A 16,768-nucleotide genomic window follows, 5' to 3' on the forward strand; every position below is an offset into this window, starting at 1 on the left:
CACCATAACGTAATTTGAAAAAAAAAAAACTATCTAATCAAAATCGAAAATTTTATAAAAAGTGCCAATACTGTGTTGTAAAGCAAGACATTCTCGCCGGAGAAAACAGTGCGTCACTTGCATCAGTGCGTAAGCAATATACTGTCACGCAACTTCTTGAAAATTGCGTAACGCAATAATTTCAAGAAATTCTTGACGCTTGAAGATTACATTTATTCAAATATAGTTGAAATACACAATTGGGTAGATTCGTTACCATTTTTTTAACATGCGGGGCGGCCGGAAACAAACAAGTGCGAAGATGACACCGACACATCACACAGTGTGAAAAGTCTTTAATGAAAGCAACCTCAGCTGGACTCCGATTTCCTCAAGGGTAGGCAAATGACTGGTTTTCATTAGACAAATGGCACACAGTCTTTTTTTTAGGTTTCCGTCCGATTCTCACTGCTGTTTCTCATCTCCCAATGCCTTAGAAATAGACAGGGCACCAACATGTGGCTTGTTTCAGGCCAGAAGAATTTGGCGTGTGAGTAGCGTGTCTGGAGTGTGTTAAATGAAAGAAAAGAGTAAATTGTGCTTGTAGTGTGTTGTTTCCCCGATGTTGAGCCACTTTCGTACTTAAGGATGCAAGATTCACTAATGGGTCAAAGATTTTCCCAAAACAACGATGGGTATTCATGGAAGGCAAGCGTGTCTGCTGACTTTTGAAATTTGCATACTGAATGTGCACGGTGACATTCGGAAAATTGTGACACATCCGGCTTCAACAAGCTATTCAGAACTTTTAAAAAAATCTTATCGGCCTTAGCTACCCCTTATTTATTGTAAATAAAATGTCACAAAACATTTGTCGTTGAAAGAATAAAGACAACAACAACAGTTCTGATCAATGTATCACAAATAGTTGAGTTAATTTGAAGCTACGCATATTTGCGAGAATAAAATTATTATTATTGTCGCGGTTCTCCAGTAGCTTCTTTTCTGTCCTTGCAGTGTCAAACTTCCCATTATTGCTAAAAGGGTTGTTAAAGACTTCAGTTTTACAACAGTGTTTTGCGAAGTTAATAATTCTGTGGCTCGCGAAAGTGCAAGACTTGATCGCCTCGTGTTGCTTTAGTTGTTCGATTGACAAACAATGGTTGCAGGCGAAAACTCAAAACTCGTTCGAAAGGCAAGCAACATTTTTGCTTTCTCTCGTGAATGACCAGGGCCATTCTCACGGGTACCTGATATTTTCAAACGACTGCTTGAGGAAAGCGAAGGACTTCCAATTCTGTTCTGACGAGTCTTTATAACTTAGAACGACTCCTTAACTTGTGAGAACGACTTCCCTTTCCGTTCTCATGGCGACTTCATGGCTACTTCATGGCTTCAAGCCTCAGAACAACTATAGTTGTGAGGAACGTTTTCGCGTGAGAGGTCACAAATATGAAAAATTTTATAAATATAAAAATGTTACATACTATGTTAGGTTACCACTTGAATCTTTCATTTACTTTTTCATAAAACAGGGCTTGAAATTAAGGACAAAATCCAGTCGCAAATTTTCGGCAAGATGTAAAAATTTAGTTGCAAAATCATCAGCTGCACTGTGTTGTCAGCGGTTTTGCGAAGCAAAATACAAGCCTGGAATACTTGTGTGTAAAGAAACCGCTGAAAATGGTGAAGGATTGAAGAATGGAGTTGTGCATGTAACATTGCAGCTAAATTAAGCTACAATTCGGCTATCTTCAGATTGAAAGAAAATTCATGGCTAGAAACGATAATTTTGTTATTTATTTATTTATTTTTGCAAAAGTAGCGGCAAAGTGACCACTATAGGAACCTTTTGTTTCCAAAGAGCGGAGGTGAAAACAAGTGGCAAATTTGTGACTTCTCCAGATATTTTAGTGGCAAAGGGAAAAAATTCAGTTGCATTGGTTGCAATGTCGAGCCCTGAAAAAATGAGAGCCTAATAATTAAGCTCAATAATTACTTGTTTCAATGCAGCTGGAAGGACACTGCAAATTTTCAACATTGAAATGAAAAGCAAAATGAAGGCACACACTATGGTGGAAGATGTCACTTTCTGGAAATGGATCAACGTCAACACGCTCTCACTGGTGACAGAAAGCACTGTCTACCACTGGTCTATGGAAGGTACAGTGTGAACACTTGTTCAGTTGTCTTATAATAAGCTTATGATCTATTAGAGGACAGATGCACAGCTGATGTCATTATTAAAAAAAATTGATTCTTTATTATTGGAGCTCTGCATGCCCAAGGTGCCCACACAGAGCACCATTGGTAAGAAAAGATGGTAACCGATCTGCACGTGTGAGAAAATTTGGTTTTGGTCACCTTACGACCTACGTCCACCCCTCCATGTATGCCAGTGTGAAACATAGTGGTGCAACCTGTGTTTTTTGGTGGGAACATCTTTGATATTGGATATCCAAGACCATTTTGTGGTTAATTGACACCTGTCAAAACAAAGTACCCGCTGACCAGTATTACAGAACCATATCGTGAGCTCAAGTTTAAAACTCTTCAATGTTAACTGTTTTTTTTTAAGTTGACTGCTGACCAGGTACTTGGTTTCAATTGGATTGTAGGCTCAAGCCAGGTTAACTTAACTCTTAGGTTAACTGTATAGGCTCTCTGTAGCCTCTTGTTTAAAAAAAGAGCTTCCAATGCAAGTCTGAACAATTATTACATTTGTTTGCTTCTTTGGCAAAACAGGTGATTCTCAGCCATACAAGATGTTTGACCGTCATTCAAGTCTTGCTGGTTGTCAGATTATCAATTACAGAACAAACAAAGATGCTACTTGGCTTCTACTCATTGGCATTTCAGCTCAGGTACAAAAACATGCTTGTAAACATTACAACTTGGTCAATAGCCGTGTTCAAAGGCAGCAGATTGAGAATGTTGAAAATGAGTTTTACTTTACTAGAAATATGAGAATGGTAGAAATGACTAAATGCGCAAAATAGTCATTTCTAAATGATGAATGTCTGTGTCCTTTTAGACACGTTTACGCATTTTGCGTATAGTTCGAGAATTTTGCAGCCTCATTTGTTTTGTTGTAAATACAACAGTGGAATGGCATGAATATTTTGAGTGTGACAGTGAGACCAACATGCTTGCCGACATGTGACAAATACAACTTTATGATGTTCACAAATCGGCAATGAAGAGGCCGAACATCATAAAAAAATAGTGTTACTTAAAAGGTCAGGGCTTCTGGCAGAGTATTAATTTGTCGTCTGAATCACCACTGGCAAAAGTTGAAGTTAGAGAATCATGCGTGATATTAACGCTGATGCTGGTGCTCGGTACTCTGTTTACAACTCTGCATATCAATTTGCAAGAGATTTCTTGGATTGCGCTGATATCTCACATTATCCAAGCTGACTGTATATAACAAAACGTGGAGTGAGGGTGTTAAACTTCGAAATAATGCACTGTAGATGTTTTCATTGTCGGCATTTGCGGATTGAAATTGTATGTAACTGTATGTAAATGTTTCGACTTGTCAGCGGTCACGCAGTTATTCTTTTGTTTAAGAACACAATAAAAGGTAAAGCAAAATTATGGTTATGAATAACAAAGGGACAAATGGGTTTACAATACGCAATTTTAGATGTGTAAAAAAAACCCGTTGTTCGGTTATCTTGATTGGCACACTACTCAATGGCTTTACAATGTGATGGTTTCAAGATAGGAAGGTAGATTGACAAGGTAAAAAACTTAAAATTGCTAACATCTTATCATCTTAAGGCGCCAAAGGTATACGTATTCATCAATGGCAATGACACATGTTTTGTTTCCCTCTGTCCCTCTGAAAGGCATCTTTCCTTTCTTACCTGAACAGTTGCGTCCAGATAATTTTTCCAAAGTAAAGAGCACCCTAACTAAATTTACCGCAAAATTCCCTGGTGGGCAGTGATTACATCTTGACTCCACAGGTGGACCACCCTCTGTTGGTGTTGTTGTTATCGATCTGTAGAAAGATATATACAGAAGAAAGTTACAGCGGTTGTGATTTGTTGGGCAATAAATTTTGAAAGCAAATAATTCAATGAAAGATCAAACAAAGTGTCAGCTGAGTCCTGTGTTATGTTTTTTGTTATGTCATTCTGAGCAGTTTTTGGCATCATTTTGAGAGATCTTTTCTGGACCGCCAGTTAGAGGATCAATTTTTTTGACTTGCTTTGACTTTTGTATCAAACTGTTGCATGAAGCCTCTTCCTTTCAGAAGACCTGTCACACATGCAACTAATGCTAAGTGGATGGACATTAAACTTGTTCCTTCTTTGGTTAGCCCTTGAGTATGCGGTTGTGAGATTTTTCTTTCCACCGTTTGAGTTATCAGAACTTCGTGGTCTTAAGCTTACATGTAACGACGAGTGCTGGATCATTCATACTAAATACTGTAGTTCCAAAAAAGGTGCATTTTAGAAATGGGTTTCTAACGCTCTTGCTTTTACAAACATGTTAAAAACACATAATGCAAATGCTTATCTCTGACCTGTACCCGTATTTCAGAACCCCCTTGATGCAATATCAATTTTTGTTTATACAAAATTATAATATTACTAATATTACAATATTAACCTGTTGATCCTTTTCATCTCAGCAAAACCGTGTGGTTGGTGCAATGCAGCTATACTCAACAGAGCGTAAAGTCAGTCAGCCAATAGAAGGTCATGCTGCGGCATTCATGCAGTTTAAGGTGGAAGGTAATGCACAAGAGTCCACTCTCTTTAGCTTTGCTGTCAGAGGAGCTCAGGGCGGAAAGGTGAGGACAATTATTGTTTTAATTTTGAAGTTAAAACAGTCATTGGACAATTATTTGTTGTAATATTTAGTATCTGTCTGGGCAAAAGTTTGGCTTAGTGGTCAGTTTGGGTTTAGTGATCAGTTTTCAGGACATCCTGTTTGGTTGGCTCTTTGGAGGCAATTATCAATCCAAAGACAATTCCACTTTTGCACTAATTTAATCTAGAGAGTGTTTTTGTACTGTTCAGGATTAATTCATGTGTAGTCTGTCCTTCAGAATTAAGAAATGTTTGTGGGTATTATGTGATTTTAGAAAGTGGCTCTTGTGTCAATTTAATAATTATTTGTCAAAGTTCTCAAAGTGATTGTCAAACCTGTGTAAAATGTGTATTAGAATACAGTTGAATCTTATTTAACATAGTGAACAGTGAGGAGTAATAGTCTCTAGTGTTCGTTGGTGGTGTGTTATCTGTTGTGTAGCATTGTAGTGTGGTCATTTAGCTTTGTAGCATTCTATCATTGTTTTTGAGCGTGGGGGCAGGTTCCTGTCCAGGGATATGTCACTTTTGCTCAAGCATCTGCTGTTGCATGTCTACGTTGTGCTTTGCGTTGTACTTGAAACTTTAGTTGTCAGGCATTTAAGAGAGGATTGTTGTGCTACTTGAGGAGTGGTCATGGCTGGGGGAGCCAGAGGCTTGAGACCATTAAACCTAAGGTACCCACACTCCTGCACCTGCAGCTACTCCACTAAGCAGCAAACATACTGACACAGGGGTCACTGATATAGAGCTGATGGGTGTCACTGGACCATCGCCCATGTCAGGAACTCGTGCTTGAGCTGCTGAAATTGCTGCCCCAATTCAGAATCTGTGTCCTGAGAAGAAGTGTTCTCTCCGGCGTATGAAAAGCTATGCAAATGAGCCCACCTGGGCGCACAAGGATGCTACGAGTGAAGCAGAGTTTTCTCACTCACCACTGGTAGCCATGTCAAGCTGACTGCCGCAAGCCTGACCTTTATTGCAAATTCAATCCAATACAAGTAGCATTACACTAAAGACTGGAAATAATGAACAAAGTTCAAGGCTAATACATTATATACTGGTATTGTATAAAAACTTAAAATCGTTGGGTGGGAAAGTCAGCAATGGCAGACGCAACAAAACAACTGCCTGCCCGATAGGTCACATGACCTATACCCAGGCCCCAGCGGTGCATGAGAAAAACACTTTTCACCTATTTTGTTTCACTCAGCCAGTGAAATATTACTCTTAGAAGTAAGTTAGCAGTTTTTTAATGCTCCAGCAAATACTCCAGCTCTTTGCTTCTTCAACTGAATGAAAATGGTTTATCAAGTATTCAAAGCCTTCAGTTTTATTGACCTTGACCACCATATTGGATCAGTTAGGTACTTTGGGTAACAGATGATTGAGACTGCGGGCTTGTGTTATTCGTCCCTCAAAGCTATTCGTTGTGGCACGAGAAAACTAGATTAATTAAGTCTTTTGCCCTAAAGTACCAAGGATTTAAGGAAGTGTAGAAGATCATTGTAAGGCTGGTGAAAAGGACAATGTAGCAAGCAAAGAACAAAAAGCTGTGTCATTGAAGACTGTGTTTTTCAGGGTGCATGGCAGTTGCAGTACACATGGCTTCCGTATGATGCCAACCTTATAAATCTGGTTCGGGGCACTCTCGCCTTCTAAATTACTTGTAAACTGCATAACAAGCAGTCTGGCCAAAACTCCCCCACAAAGCATTGTAAATTAGTCCTGAATAACCCTGAGAGAAAAGAGTAATAACTTCATTTCACTTCACTTCACTTCATGACCTGTCAGATCTGTCTCAAGGCAAACAAATCAAATGCATTTACAATATTGTCAAATGACCACCATTGCAAGAGTTCCAATTTGAATGTGCCTTGATGAAATGGACAGAGAAATCACGAAGGTTGTTTTCCACCCTAGTCATGGAGTGCAAGAAATTTTGTCCCACTTAAGCTCATCAGGGCCCTGGGACTCCCTAAGACAAAATCCTGGTGAGAAGACTGAAGAAGGTACCTGGGATACAAGCAGACAACAAAATCTTGCCCAGAGACAGGTCATAAAGATGAAGAGGATAACAAAGAAGCCCTAGAAGCTGACGCCAACAGTTGCCAACATGTGAAGGCAGTAAAGGTGGAAACTGCAAATGTCTCTTTGCTACGTGTGTTGAAAATGAATGCTAGAGACATTCTTGTCGTAGCTGTTCAGATATTTGAAAATGATCTGGTGTAGCCTGCCAATGATAACGCATTCTTTTTAGATAAAAATCAAACACAAATTCAGTCATTATTTCCCAACAAGATCAGACAGCAACTGATCACAACAGAACTGCCATTTTGTAAGAAATGTATCCACAACTTCTTCACAGTTCTTCATTGATTTACCATCCCTGGGCTAGTGGACAACCTCTAAGGTTGAGCGCTGCAGGTTTTGGGCACCTTGATTGTCTGGGGGCTTGCTCCTTGCCATACCATTTCCTACAATGTAGCTAAAGTACTGCTCGAAACTATTAGTGCATTTGCATGTGGTATCTACAAGTATATTCTCAAAGTTTGTTAAGCAACTGCTTGTGACAATCTCGTGTTAATTACAAACATTTCTAATTCAAAATATTAACTGACAGGTTATTAGCAGTTGAGCTTGAAATTCAGAAATATTCATTCCTAAGATAAACTTACACATGTAACTTAATGCTTCAACGACCATAGGATAGACGTAGGCCGGGTTGAGTTCAAGGCTCTGTCAATTTGGCAGGTCAAAATGTAAATGTAAACTAAGCTGCAGCTTCTGTCACGCAAGCGAGAGTGGTAGCTCATGAAATATGTTGTTCAATGCGAACTGCTTAACAAGTTTGTAACTGATAAAGAGCCACGTAGCCCGAATGACAGTTGATTGTTTCCTTCCATCTTTCAGTTGATGAGATCATAGTTTCGTGTCTCTTTCAAGGCCGGCCGCTTCAAGCAGTGTCGCCATAGAGACGAGATTTTCCAAACACGTGTAGTATTTCTCGAATGAGTTTTAGAGATCTTGACATTTGGTGGAAAAAGAAAAGATGCATATTAATTATTATCGCTGGGATCAACCGGCAAAAATACATATATGCAGATTTCTTCGATAGCATCTGCTCTAAATTACAACGCTCAAAAAAAGCAAAAGCCATACTGCGTCCTCTCTTAGCCGCGGCATAAATCAACTGGAAAAAATCTAGGTGAAACCTCGGTTTTCAGTTACCGTAGACAAGGTTTTACCTTGGTCAAACTGGAAATTGAATCTGTGATTTCACCTAGTCAGAACTGTATTTTAATATTAAATTTTACAAAAAGAAAGGTCTTCCAAGGTGTTTGTCATGCCCCAAGTTTTTGTCCCAGTACTCTGCCACTTTTTCCTGTACCAGTAAGTAAGAGTGTTTTATCAGTTTGGAAAAATACCATGAAATAGCACTTGATAAGGCCAAAAGATGTATGTAATTCTCAATTCAGGATGTGTTTTTACTTTCTTCAGCTACATGTAATTGAAGTTGGCACACCACCTGCAGGGAATCAGCCATTCTCCAAAAAAGCAGTTGAGGTACTTTTTCCACCAGAGGCACAGAATGACTTCCCTGTCGCCATGCAGGTAAGAAGCATAATAGCTAGGAAGTACTCCCACTAAGTCAAACAATTTCCACTAAATTCTAACAAAAATATTTAAAGATCTGGGGGTTTAAGGACGGTGCCTGCTTTTGTTATTGCGCATACATTCTGCGCATCTCGAGATAATCGGATTTCCTATGGGTGGTGCTTATTAATACAGGGACAATTTTGCGTGGTTCATAACCACGCGGAGAAAGCAGAACTTGGCAAATGCTCATGGTATCCAAAAAGAACATTGAGGGTAACCAATTAATCAGAAACTAACGCGGACAGATTTCAACGTTTCGATGACATCCTGTCATCATTAGCAAGAAAATGAAGAAAATTTACATATGTGAGTAGACAAAACTAAGCCGAAAACAATACTCTATTGTTCTAAGCCAATGAATCATCCAGTGATCTCACACAAAGGAAAACCCAAAGTCAAGTGAATACTTTAGCACGTATTGAGTCTGATTGGATGTTAAGACTCGGTCTGTACTTTTTAATCAGGAACATCTCGTATACCAGACAGTCCATCTTTCCTTGGCATTTCTTCAGAACTGCAAAATTCTTGGCTAAGTCAAGAGATCTAGGGCTGGTATCATGATCTTGTTGAAGATGTCTGCAAATGGATGAAGAATTGCTACAGTGTTCTACAATCTCTGAAAAAGATGTCGAGTTGTGAGGCCCATGTATTCTGTATCGCACAGAGGACATGAAATTTGTAGACCACACTGTGTTGATTGATCAGAGAGGGTTTTTGTTCTGTGTAAGTCCTTTGACCTTACACCTACATTTGCTAAGGTTGACTTGGCGAAATCAAGTGGTCTGAGTCATCTAAGAAATTTACCTCCATGTTGTTACAGAAGAGCTCAAGTCGAAAACGAAGCAAAACACAGCACTGAAGAGAGAACTAGTCTTGATCTACGATGAAATCCGACAGAGTTGTTCATATTTTCAATACTTATGTATCTTGAAAATAATGTCACAACTTCCAAACAAGCAGTTTGATTGAGTCATGAAAAGCCATACCAATAAAGAGTTTGATGTCGACACTCATATACCTCTACAGCCATCTACGTATACTAGTCGTAAACTGGGTGATGCACTTAGCGTAAAAGAACGAAAGCCCTCTCTGATCAATCAACACCGTGTGGTCTACAAATTTTCATGTCCTCTGTGCAATTGAAGAATACATAGGCCTCACAACTCGACATCTTTTTCAGAGAATTGAAGAACACTGTCGCAGTTCTTCATCCATTTGCAGACATCTTCAACAAGATCATGCTACCAGCCCTAGATCTCTTGACTTAGCCAAGAATTTTGCAGTTCTGAAGAAATGCCAAGGAAAGATAAACTGTCTGGTATACGAGATGCTCCAGATTAAAAAGTACAGACTATGTCTTAACATCCAATCAGACTCAATACATGCTAAAGTATTCACTTGACTTTGGGTTTTCCTTTGTGTGAGATCACTGGATGATTCACTGGCTTAGAACAATAGACTATCAGAGATGTATCCAAGTTTTCAAATATGGGGGTCCTCTGGACCACTTTTTTCAAAATTTGGGGGTCCAGTTAATTAATATTCAAGAATTAATATTCGATCTATTGCCTCTTACATGTAATTGCTGCTGCAGTACCCTTTCAGATTTCCAAATTGCACAAAAATAAAGTCTTAACCCTCCCCACGTACTTAAAATGATCAATTTCTTTGAAACTGTTATGCCCGTTGATTCATCGATCAAAATGTATGGGCTTTCAAAGCTCCATTGATCACATCTGAAAACGTGTCGAGGGATCTGTATGCTGTAGGAACTGTTGGCTCCAGTTGATAAATGATCTAGATCTCCACAGCAAAAAAAAAGAGAACTGAACCTGTATTATAGGAACAAAAGAGTAAACAAATATAGGCGATCGATACACACTTCATCGTCGGCCAGTGCGGTTGTGACTTTGCCATGGCCAATGTTAATTATCAAGCGATTGAATTCATTCAAGTTTTATGTTCTACACGTTAATTTTAACACTAATTCCGAAAACGTTGCATACCTTATTTACCCGTGTATAAGTCGATCTCATGTATAAGTCGACCCCCCATTTTTGATGGCAAAAAAAGCAATTTCTTACTTTCTTTGTTAAATGTTCATGGGACACTAATCTTGTATTCTTCGATTTCTGGAAATGTGGATACACAAAAAAATCAGGGCCTCAAGCACTTAATATTTTTGTGGTTGAGCTGTTGTTGTATATGCAGGCATTTTGTCCTTGAGTTTCGAAAAAGTTCTCAGAAAATCGAACATGTAAACCTCAAACCAACCTGTTTCATTGTTTCAAGGATAAAGGGCTTTAGAGGATAAGCACAACATCACGGAAGCAGGAGTCAATCTTTGAAAATAACTTGCGAATGATGCGAAAATGTGCAAGGTTTAATTGGTCCTTGACTTATAATTTCTTACATGACAAACAAAACAAAACTCATAAACCAAACAATACGAAGTTTGCAAAAGCAATTGAACCAGCCAGGTTTGTATAAAGAATGAAAAACAATCATTACCAACCCAGCATTAATTTTTCAGGCAACACGAGTGATGATGCTTGCACACAAACACAAGGTTTTGTGCCAGGTTACTAAGCCATTGAACAATTGCGTTTTATTTGAAGAAAAAAAAATGCCTTTTAGAGCTTTCCGCCTTTGGAAAACGAAAATTTCCAGTGTCTGTTGCATATTTTGTGCTTGTGAGTATCTTCAACATTTAGAGTTGGACAAATCCTTTTTCATTTCAATTGGAATTGCTCACATTTATTTTGAAGTCTTGGTCATTCATTATGAAGTGTTTTGTCGGCTTTTGTCCATTGCGTTCGTTTTGCCCAAGACAACATTATTATGTTAAATTTGAATAAATTACTTAGCTGGAACTTGGCTCAAAATCTTTGATCCGTGTATAAGTTGAGGCCGATTTTTGGAGCTTCTTTTGAGGCCATAAAAGGTCGACTTACACACGGGTAAATACGGTAATTTTCAAAACAGAAAAGTTACATGCAAAACAAGAACCGAGACGATGACACTTGCACGCCTGGAGTTAATATCAACCGGGTCGCTCAAAACAAAAAATTTTACATACTTCGCCATTGGATTCTCTGGCATTTTGCTCACGATAAGCGAACTGATGCTTGAAATTCGCTTGGAAAGCATGCACCAAACTGAATTTCGACTAAAATGTTTTATTATCACTGGCAGCAGATGGAAAGTGTCGCAGATTGTCTCTCCTAAAAAACAGCTCAGATCATGTCACGCAACACATGAAAATGAAATCATTCGACTACAAAAATCCGAAAATAACAGCTTACCTTGAAATATAAGGAACTCGATCATTTCTTCGTTGTGAGAAATGGGAATATTCACTTTCCTTGTGAAATATGCCGTTCGCTGTTCGTTTCCTGCGTCCAATTGGACCCTTTGTTCCATATTCTATGCATCCAAAAGGAAAACGAGTGCATCCCAGGACGCAATGACGCACTCTGGATACATCTCTGGACTATTGTTTACAGTTTAGTTTTGTCTACTTACATGTACTTATGTAAATTTTCTTCATTTTCTTGATAATGACGACAGGATGTTATAGAAGCGTCAAAATCTGTTGGCGTTAGTTTTTCTGATTAATTTAATAACAAAAGTCAATCTTATACATAATTAAGCTTCAGTTTGAAAAAGGCTACCATATATTGCTTTCTATTTTAAAGCTTTTTACAAATATTGTTGATTAATTATCTTCGACAAATGTGTGGTTATCCCCAGTTTTCTTTTTGGATTTCAATAACACTTATTAAGATATGCTTTTCTCACATATTCAGTAAACCACACAAAAATACCTTTGAATTAGTGGGCACTGTCCTTAAGCTCAGGAAGCTCCAAAATCAGCTGTTCATCAAATCTTCATAGTGCCAGTTTTTTAGTGATGTTTATTGAGATGCAGGGTGATAAGCTTTCAAAGGGGGAGACAGTGAGACTCGAAACCTTTCTTGCAGTGCACAACTGCAGAAACAACAATATTGCAGAGGAAACATAATTTTTTTAGGTGGAAACCAAAACAAATAATATTATTAAAAAATGAAAGTTTGGCTAGACAATGTTGGGTGTTTATGTGAAATGAACAACAATGCTGTGCATCACTGCATACATCGTTTATTAAAGGCACTTTGATCCATTGTTTATGAAAACTAGGCAAAAGAGATTAAAGCTATGAATAACAAAATCTTAAGCAAACATGTTAAACGCATAAATGCAAAAAAACCTCTGTGTTTTGCGTGTGTGTTGGTCGGTTGTCTCTGACCTGTACTGTACCATTGACGAGTTTCCATTGAATTTTCAGGTCAGCCAGAAACATGGAATAGTGTTCCTAGTAACCAAGTATGGATACATTCATTTGTATGATGTGGAAAGTGGCTCCTGCATTTACATGAACCGAATCAGTGGAGACACCATTTTTGTTACAGCACCTCATGAACCAACTGATGGTATTATTGGCGTGAACAGGAAGGGACAGGTGTGTTAAAATACTTTCTTCGTATTCTGGAGAGCATACATCTACTTTAAGAATTACGTTTAATTAAGATTAAATTTCTGGTATAAATTAAAAACTAATGTGTTACTTAAAATCTATCAATATCACGTAGAAACTTTTTCTCTTCAGTTGCCTGAGTGAGCTAACACGATTTTTGGTTTGTTAAATTGTATGGGAATCTACGTTGAAATTGCCATAAGGAGACAACGTTTAATCGACAATTAAAACACTACGCCAATTTATTGGAGGATGCGTGCTGCAAAGGTAGCAAGAGAGGGGGAGCACTCTTCTCAGCAGCAAGGAGGTCACCATGGCAACCGAGCCACAGTCCACCTCCACCAAGCAAGCAGGCGCTTGAAAAGCGGAGGGTCTGTGGACTGGAGGCCATGGGACCATCCTTACCCCTGAAAAAAAAACTCCAAGCACCAACACACCCGCAACCCCAGCAAGACGTGTGGGGCAAAGCAGTAGGCCAGGCCTGACAAGGCAGATGCACTGACTGCTACTTGCAGTTGCAATGACAATGGCAGTATGCAAAGGGAAAGGCAAACCCAGAAGGCCAACATCTTCTGTTGCAATATGTGACCCTCTTTGGGAAAACTGGGCTTAATGAAATTAGCGTTAGAATGCATTTCAACGGTATTTTGAATGCATTACAATGCATTCCAACGTTCGCCAATGATTTTTAATGCATTTACAATGTTTCCCATTGATCGTTGGCAATTTTGTTTAATGTTTCATAATGATTTTCCAACGTTTTTCAATGCATTGGCAACATTTCTAAACATTTTAATTCCGAAGGCAATTCCACTATGACCTGGTAATTATAAACATCGACACGTTCGTACATTGAAAATACACCGTGTTTCGGAGCGACTTCAGAATAGCTCGCCACTTCATAAGCAAATTAGCTGTCATGTTGCTTTTTTCAGCAATGATAAACACATGTAATCTTGAAAATAAAGTCCCGATTTTCGGTAGATTTTTTAAAATCAAAGATGACAAGAAAAGCATTAATACAGTGCATTCAATTACGTCATTAGCTAGTTGTGAAGTAAAATACAACAAATTATTATTTTCATCCAAAGAAATGTGGCATTTCAAGTTGTTTTCAATGCCGAAGTAACAATACATTCAAAGCGGTTGCATTCATACGAGAGCTTATTGCTAATACGATAAAAGAGTTCTGTATCATCAGTAAAGATGCCGAGGAGGCAAAGAAGCTGGCTAGAAACTCCAGGCGAGTGGTTTAAGTTAAACAGTATTTTTTGGTTGAAATTTGGTAAGTCAGCATCATTCAATCACATTTGGCGTTTGTGCAGGGTGGGTCTTCAATCTTTGATCATCGTTTTTAGGGTCTTTATTGTCCAGTCAACATTTTAGCGTGTCTTGATTATCCACCCTCTTATTTTGCCGTTCAAAATAGAACAAATTACTGCACGATTTCTTGGATCTAATCCTGAGCCATTCTTCTCGGTATTTTTATTGTTTGAAAAAGCGCACTACTAATTCTATGAAGTTGTAGATTCTACTCGTGACAATCAGTCATTGACATTGACTGTTGTGAATGTATCCTAATACAGCGACAAATTAATAATGCTTATCAACGTTTGTAAACGTTTTCTGAATGTTTTGAAATGATTTTTCAGTGGTTTGGAACGTTTTCTATTTCCATTGGGGAACATTGCAAATGTTTCAGAATGCATTGAGAATGTTTTTGAATGCATTTCAATGTTTCCAAATGCATTGCGCTGAAAAACAGCTCAACGCAATTTTCATTAAGCCTGGTTTTCCCAAGGAGGGTCACGCATATCAGTAATACCACAGGCAATATGCAGCGACGTCAAATACTGAACGGCAAACCTGCTGATCGGCAGGGCTGGTGGCATGGTCATCATGCAGCACCACAGGCAAATGCAACAAAATGCAATACTTACCACTGTTTGATAGCAAGAATGACTACAAAAGCCAGACGAATAAATAAACTGGAAGACCTATGGGGCAGCATCTTCTTTCTTTTGTTTTGTTGCCCAAGGCATGATTATTAGATGAGCAGAGTATCAGATCACAAGGCATGCCGGCAAGCTGAAGTGCATAAGATAGCAGAACTGACAGAGAGAACTTCCCAAAAGCCATAGTCATTGTGATGGCAAGTAGGTCGCTTGAGCGAGGGCCTCCACAGGAGTTCTGATGTACAGTTTATAGGCATCACTATTCTAATGCCCCATGGTCTGAATATAGATGATCACGAGTGCCAGTGTGAGCAGCAACTGTTGCAGCACCAATCCCTAAGCTGTGGCTTGAAAAGGATCCTTGTATCTCAGAAGCAGCAAAAATATCTTTACGCCAACGTGTCAACAGAGCAAGAGAGAGGTTGGCCAGATGACAGGAGAAACAAGGGGCCAGGAGACTGACCTCGTAGAGGTAGATACTGCATGAGGGCAGATTAAGCACAGAGAGGTGGACGACGCATTCCAATGTGGATGTGGCAACCTTTCCAAAAAAGGGTTGGTCTTGGAAGCCTTGATGCTAATTTGAAGACAGGAAGGTGAGGCATGAGAATCCACAGGATTGTCGCTGACTGAAAGATGGATGAGGGGGTTGAAAACCAATAAGGATGAAACTGTAAATTTGGAGGAGCTGAGAAAACCAAAACAGGCATGGGTGGAAGCAGCCCAGAACATCACATGATTGTGGTTGGTAAATGAGAGGGACTGGTATATAACAAGCATGTAGTAGTCTAGAATAGGAAGGCGAGAGGAACCCGGTGATCCTTAAGTTCGCTTGATCCCACGCAGGACATTTTGCAACTGCAGGCAGTCCACCAATGGGTCAGGAAAACCATGGTAAATATGCATGGAACTGATGGCGGATATACATGTATAAATCTTGATGGAAGCTGAGCAAAGCAAAGAGGAGAGATGGGTAGCAAACAAACAAAGGGTCCACTCATTAGCAGGACATGAAGAACCACTCAGGTGGAGCTGTCTGGCTTGAGAACAAGAATTGACAAAACGAAGCTGCACAGATTTTTAAATATGGTGTGTAGAGGGAGGCAAACCCTGGGCCATCAGGGCAAGGCAGTCCTGTTCCAGGCTTGGTAAGTTAGCCTCTCCCACACTTGAGGTGGGATGACTGTAGGATGGTATAAAGGCTCGACCGGGCCAAACCACCTTAGCAGGGTGGTGAAGATGGCCGATAAGGGATTGAAGCTGCCTTTTGATACACCACTGATATGAAGCGAATGATGGAGAAGATTAAGGGTCCACTGACACATTTTTTGGGGTGCGTTGCTAAGGAAGGATGTAATGGTTAAGTAATTTCAGAGAATTTGTTCAGTTTCCAACTTTTGTAAGCCAATGACCCTAAATATGACGTCATAATGCCTCGCCCATGGTCACGTGACCAATAAAAGAAAACTCTAAATTTGTCTCAGTGCTACGCAATTTGGGTATTTAATCGATGGTTTGATAATTTGTATTCGTTTTTGCATCCAGCCAAGCATGGTTTTCTTTTTATTTTGAAAAATGTTCTTTTTAAAGACATAAACGATACTGAAATACCCATAACTTTCTCAAAAAAGATGATTTAAAAAATCAATGCTTAGCTATATTCTGTATTTGGGGGTGAAATGTGCCATGTAAAAAAAAAATTAATTCCATTTAAAACCGCCGGGAATTTAGCTTTTTTCTCAAACCGGAAGTCACTTCGTTTACGCATGCACAGTTGATCTGAGAACGAGCGCGAGGAAGGGCGAGGAAAAACCTTCGATGGAAACAACAGT

The 16,768-nt window shown here is 39.1% G+C and overlaps 1 protein-coding gene across 1 annotated transcript in view; it reads left to right on the top strand.

Moving 5' to 3' along the window:
* LOC137977736 (clathrin heavy chain 1-like) overlaps nucleotides 1–16,768 on the top strand; it is a 51,142-nt gene that overhangs the window by 4,348 nt on the left and 30,026 nt on the right. Inside the window, exons 3-7 of the mRNA XM_068825060.1 lie at nucleotides 1,993–2,142; nucleotides 2,725–2,843; nucleotides 4,625–4,786; nucleotides 8,307–8,420; nucleotides 12,793–12,966. Of these exons, the coding sequence (XP_068681161.1) occupies nucleotides 1,993–2,142; nucleotides 2,725–2,843; nucleotides 4,625–4,786; nucleotides 8,307–8,420; nucleotides 12,793–12,966 (719 nt within the window). The remainder of the gene's footprint in view (nucleotides 1–1,992; nucleotides 2,143–2,724; nucleotides 2,844–4,624; nucleotides 4,787–8,306; nucleotides 8,421–12,792; nucleotides 12,967–16,768) is intronic.

This window comes from Montipora foliosa, chromosome 11, assembly GCF_036669935.1.
Source record: "Montipora foliosa isolate CH-2021 chromosome 11, ASM3666993v2, whole genome shotgun sequence".
In the NCBI taxonomy this organism is placed as follows: Eukaryota; Metazoa; Cnidaria; class Anthozoa; order Scleractinia; family Acroporidae; genus Montipora; species Montipora foliosa.